The 5000-nt window shown below is 40.2% G+C and overlaps 3 protein-coding genes and 1 pseudogene across 3 annotated transcripts in view; 2 read left to right on the plus strand and 2 right to left on the minus strand.

Annotated features, from left to right (window-relative positions):
* LOC138058256 (uncharacterized) overlaps nt 1-1800 on the plus strand; it is a 4779-nt pseudogene extending 2979 nt beyond the window's left edge.
* LOC138055693 (uncharacterized) overlaps nt 1-5000 on the minus strand; it is an 86160-nt gene that overhangs the window by 25492 nt on the left and 55668 nt on the right. The gene's annotated exons all lie outside the window — the stretch shown is intronic.
* Nucleotides 1899-3726, plus strand: LOC138058254 (uncharacterized). Its single transcript, XM_068904164.1, has 2 exons — nt 1899-2254; nt 2393-3726. Exons 1-2 carry the CDS (start codon nt 2083-2085, stop codon nt 3721-3723), a joined length of 1503 nt encoding a protein of 500 aa, XP_068760265.1. The 5' UTR covers nt 1899-2082; the 3' UTR covers nt 3724-3726.
* The window catches only part of LOC138058252 (uncharacterized), a 19785-nt gene continuing 19162 nt past the window's right edge, over nt 4378-5000 (minus strand). Inside the window, exon 5 of the mRNA XM_068904162.1 lies at nt 4378-5000. This exon is cut by the window's right edge and continues 580 nt beyond it. Within this exon, the coding sequence (XP_068760263.1) occupies nt 4386-5000 (615 nt within the window). The 3' untranslated portion in view covers nt 4378-4385.

The following is a 5000-nucleotide window of genomic DNA, read 5'->3' on the forward strand; positions in this document are numbered from 1 at the left end:
CAGGAATTTCAATGGTTTGTTATGATATTTTGGGCGGGAAATTTCGCGGCCGGCGACCAGAATTGAAGTGTTTGCACATGCGCTACATTTTACCGTGACGACAAATTTGCCAACTGACTACGTTCCTGCTTGGTTTTGAGTTTCTACCACGATGTTCTGTAGCCGATGTGGATCAAAGTCGCCTGAAGATGCCAACTTCTGCCCTAATTGTGGATATTCCCTTAAATCAGCTGCTGAAGTTGTTCCATCAACATCGTCTGGTCACGAAACTGTGAGCTTTGATGAATTTAGAACGCGCAAAGAACGAGAGAGAACGTCATGGTTCGAGTCAAAAAGCAAGAAGGCGAAGATAGCTAAGGGCAAAGCAAAAGAAACCGAGGTTAGCATTAACGTTGGTTTTATGAAGCTGGACAAGGTGGCTGACTTTACCTATTAAAGAACTGCCTTCGGCAGACAAAGAGAGCATTTTGGCAAAATCCGTGAGAAAACATTCAAATCACCACAAAACCATTCACGAGGGGCTCGAATACGTGCTGCTTTTCCCTGATGGCAATGAGGTGGTGAAACTACCTGGAACTGACAAGGATTTTTCCTTAAAAGAGTACAGAGAAAACGTTGGGAGACACTATAATCGCGTGACTCTCTTCATTGCTACTAGGAGTTATTTCCTGTTCTCTGAAATGCCCAACTGTGATAACGATTCAGACTTTGACCAAGATAAAAGGTTATTGGACAGCGATCTTGACTACAGCATTTATGAAACTTGTCGTACAGATTCCAGGGGTAGGGGGAAAATGGGAGCCAGCTCATCATCTGAGGTAGAGGTAGAAGTACCGGATACCAGAAGCAGTGTCGATCCAATAAAAGTCCATGGACAGAGTACTCCACAGATGCATGGTTCGATGATGGATGTGGTGAAAGAGCTTCCAACAAATAGAGTGTACAACATGTCAACAATTATTTCCAGTCACGGAAATTGCAGATCACGCAGACGCATGTTGTGACATTTGGGTCGGTGAAGTTGCTTCCTTTGATTCAGTTCCTCTGCCTTGTTCTTCGTTGGAGCTGCCACAAGAAAGCGAGGAACAGCCAAGAATTGACGGAGATACTCCTTTCAGGATGTGATATCAAATTTGGCCGAGTCATTATCTGAGAATCCAGTGAGGTTAAATGTGCGAAGAAGGCACACGTGGTCTGATTTTAAGGAAGCAAGATTAAAGCAGCGAGTTAATCCTGGAAACCGAATAAAAATTGTGTATATTGGGGAGCCTGCAGTTGATGATGGAGGGCCAGGAAGACAATTTTTCTCAGGTATGACTGGTATTACTTCATACATAAATGTGGCCATAATTTTAGAATAACAAAAATTAATTTCTTTCATTATTTTCTTAGCTAGGGGTGACCAGCAAAAAGGGTGGGTGCACCGGCTACTCAGGCATAGAAAAAAGTTTTTTGCATGCAGGATTTTCTTTTAGTTATTTTTGTTTTTACCATTTGAGCATATACCCCTCAACAGGATAAGGTATCAATAGGCCCTTTGCAGCTAGAGGTCACGTGCTTGGATACCACCTAGCAACACGAAACTGGAGAGCAAGCGTTCCAGTTGAACAAAAGCCAGAAGGTCAAGCACGTGTGGTTTTGAAGAAAAGTTTTTAGACATAAGAGCGCTTAATTTTAGTCCACTTCTACAGTTATTGTAAGTCATATTTCCAAACTTTAGTCTAGGCTTGTTTTTAGCAAAGTAAAACCGTTTTTCGCTTCCAGTTTGCCGTTCTAAACCAGCACCGGCGCTTGACAACATGGCGGCTTCGCAAGGTATGTACTCAAAAAATCTTCTTCTAGAATGATTTCCATGCCTTAGACTTACATAAAAACACCTGTTAAAGCAAGCCTTTGCCCTATTTTAAAATGTGAGTGCAATATAGACCATTTTAGAAGCGGGAAAACACCAATTTTTACCTATGATCGGCGTGACAAATTATACTTGTTTTTTTTTGTGTGTCTTCTGTGTCCACATATCTTTTATATCACAAAGAATATCATTTGCCATTAAACATTTGAGGTATTGTCGACTTATTGAATATGCCTTATATGTTATTATTTTTAGTGGAAGGAGATTCACAAGATATTTCTGCTTTTCCTGCTTTAACATTCGATGATGTTGTGCGATACTCCAAGGAGAAGTCTGGTTGCACTTCTACCTCAAAAGCTTACAAATTTATGGGAGAACCGGGCTATCTACACGATATCAAGGGTAAGTATCATGTTTTCGAATGTACGAGAATATAAAAGTAATAGTTCCAGCATCAGAGAATTAAGCTTTTATTAATGAACAAGACATTTTGAGGGTAAATCTTACACCTAATAGTTACAAATGTTGTATCTCTTGCAGTGAACTATACTGCAGGGACGGCCAAAGTGAATGCTAAATGCTTTAGATCTATGAAGAAGAGTGAGCCCCCTCACATCATGGAGGTATCTGCAAAGATAAGCGATGCTTCTCTGGCAGGAAAATGTTCCTGTGTTGCTGGAATAGGGGGATACTGTCATCATGTAATTGGTCTGCTGTACTACCTGGCACTTCTTAAGCAACTTGGTCATTGTTGTTTACCTGATGAACTTACCTGTACCAGTATGAAACAGCGATGGAGTGTTCCAAGGGGAAGGAAAATTGAGCAAAAGGAAATTCAAGATGTTTTGGTTAAAAAACCCCAGATGGGAGCACAGTACAGTAAATTCATCAAAAGCACTCTTTATTCCCCTGCTACTATGTATGGAACATGGACAAAAAATCATTTTAGCCATTACACACCCCAGCCTCTCATAGCAACCCTGGTTCCTAGTAAAGAACAGATGAAAAATGTACCATTTGTGCCATGTAGATATGGGAATGTGCCAAAAGGCTGTGTGTTATCATACCAGCAGAGGATGTCAACAGACTATGTTATAAATGATTTCACATGCACTGCTTTTCCAGAATTGCCACTGGACAATTCAGACGAAAGGTTTGAAAACAATTATTCAATCTGTTTGGATAATAAGCAACAAGCTGCATTTGAAGCACTTTCCGTCACCCGAGAGGCATCTCTTAAAGTTCAAGAACAGACCATAACTCAATCTTCAAGCAGCATTTGGTATCTTCTTCGAAAAAAAAGAATCACCGCCAGCAAATTTGGTTTGGTTGCCAAACGAGTGTCAAATTTTGGCTCTTTAGTAGGCCAGCTCAATCCCAGCAGATATGTCCAAACCAATGCCATGAAAAGGGGGATTGAACTTGAGGCACATGCTGCCATGGTTTATGCAAATTCAGCAAAGGGGGGACGTGTAAATCTTTTCCCTTCAGGTTTGGTTATAAATCCCAAGTGTGCATGGCTGGGCTGCAGTCCTGACCGTAAGGTTTATGACCTGGATGCAGTTAATAGTGGAAAAAATCCCTTTGGCCTACTAGAAGTAAAGGTTGTTAAGGAAGGCGAAACAACATTTGACAATGTCAGATACTTGGTCAAAGATCCTGTCACCAGTGCATATACTTTGAAGACAACAGACATTTATTATTATCAAGTTCAATGCCTACCTGGTCTCACTGGTCTGGAGTGGTGTGATTTCTTCAGTTATATCAATGACAATTTATATGTGTGTCAAAGAATAATGTTTGATCAGTTTTTTTTTCAGGAGGCCAAAGACAAAGTAGACAGTTTTTTCTTTCAATATTATTTGTGCTGATGAATATATTAATTTTGTCACATTCATGATCACTCGGGAAAACATGGGTGAAACGTTGGAGGCACAAGTAATGTCTTTAGACATGTATTAAATGCAGCATTTTGATTTTAACTGTATCCAATGTATTCTGATTCGTGCACCTGTCAATGTTAAGCCCCAGGAGGGAGAAAGGTGGACCCAGGACATTTAAGATTCTCACTTCTGGGATTAGAATTTCACAGAAGACAAATTTCCACGAGTGGGCGGTCCTGACAGGGAAAGGGGTATGTTTTTGGCATGGGAAGGGGTGTGTAGATACTAGCAACCATGCTCTGGTTAGGAAATTTGACATTGAAACAGACTAGAATGTCAAGTCCCCTGGGGTATGCCTTACCTCCCCCATGGATGAGCATTTATTTGTGTACTGTGAATGCTTAATATATTAGGAATACCGTTTATGCATTATAAATACCATATATAGCAAAGACCACTCTTAAATATTCATAATGTACCCATCAATAATTTTACCAAAGTTTGTTCCTAGTTAGAGTTATTTCAGTAACCCTATTCAAGTCTAGGATTTAATATTTCAAAGTCAAAAAGGGAATTACTTAGTGTCTATCACTACAGGTGTCTTCATGACCAATAACCCATTTCTTGTAATCATTCCACAGCTGTTCATTTTACTTGTTATTTTGAGATAATATTAGGGGACCCTGAAAATTTGTGAGCAAGCAAGCCACTGTGTACAGCTGGTTTACAGAACCTAATGTTGAAAGGGGTACATCAGTATCAAAAAAGTGGTACTCCTTGATCCGCCTTATCGCACGCTCCACGTGTATTCTAAGCCTGGCAATGGTCTTAGTTTTTTGTACATCTAGAGCAGTAAACTGGCCTTGACTTTTGAGGAATGGGGGAATATTCAGAGCTACACCTTTTGCCCTAAGAAGATCATCAATGTCAAAACCTTTGTCTCCCATCACTGAATCCCCCTGTTCTAGTAAATCTAGTATACCACTGCACCTTGTTATTTCTTTGTCTGAGATTCCACCTGTATATAGGCATGACACAAAAGAGATGGCACCATATGGTGTAATTCCAATTAAACCCTTGAGTGTTGTGCTACTTTTATACGAAGAATAGAACTGTGATTGGAGTAGCAGTGAAGTTGGGGTCTGCACAAAAATTTCTGTGCAGTCCAATATAACTCTTGTAGTTGGGTACATGGCCTTGAAACTCTCAGGCATGAATTTATTTACATCATCACGTGATGGCCAGATCATTTGGCTTCCAAGGAA

The sequence above is a fragment of the Montipora capricornis genome, chromosome 7 (genome assembly GCF_036669925.1).
Source record: "Montipora capricornis isolate CH-2021 chromosome 7, ASM3666992v2, whole genome shotgun sequence".
NCBI lineage: Eukaryota > Metazoa > Cnidaria > Anthozoa > Scleractinia > Acroporidae > Montipora > Montipora capricornis.

Coding starts and splice junctions, on each gene's coding strand:
- LOC138058254 (XM_068904164.1), top strand. CDS start 2,083: ATGCCTTATATGTTATTATTTTTAGTGGAAGGAGATTCACAAGATATT. Junction 2,255..2,392: donor CTATCTACACGATATCAAGG/GTAAGTATCATG, acceptor TATCTCTTGCAG/TGAACTATACTGCAGGGACG.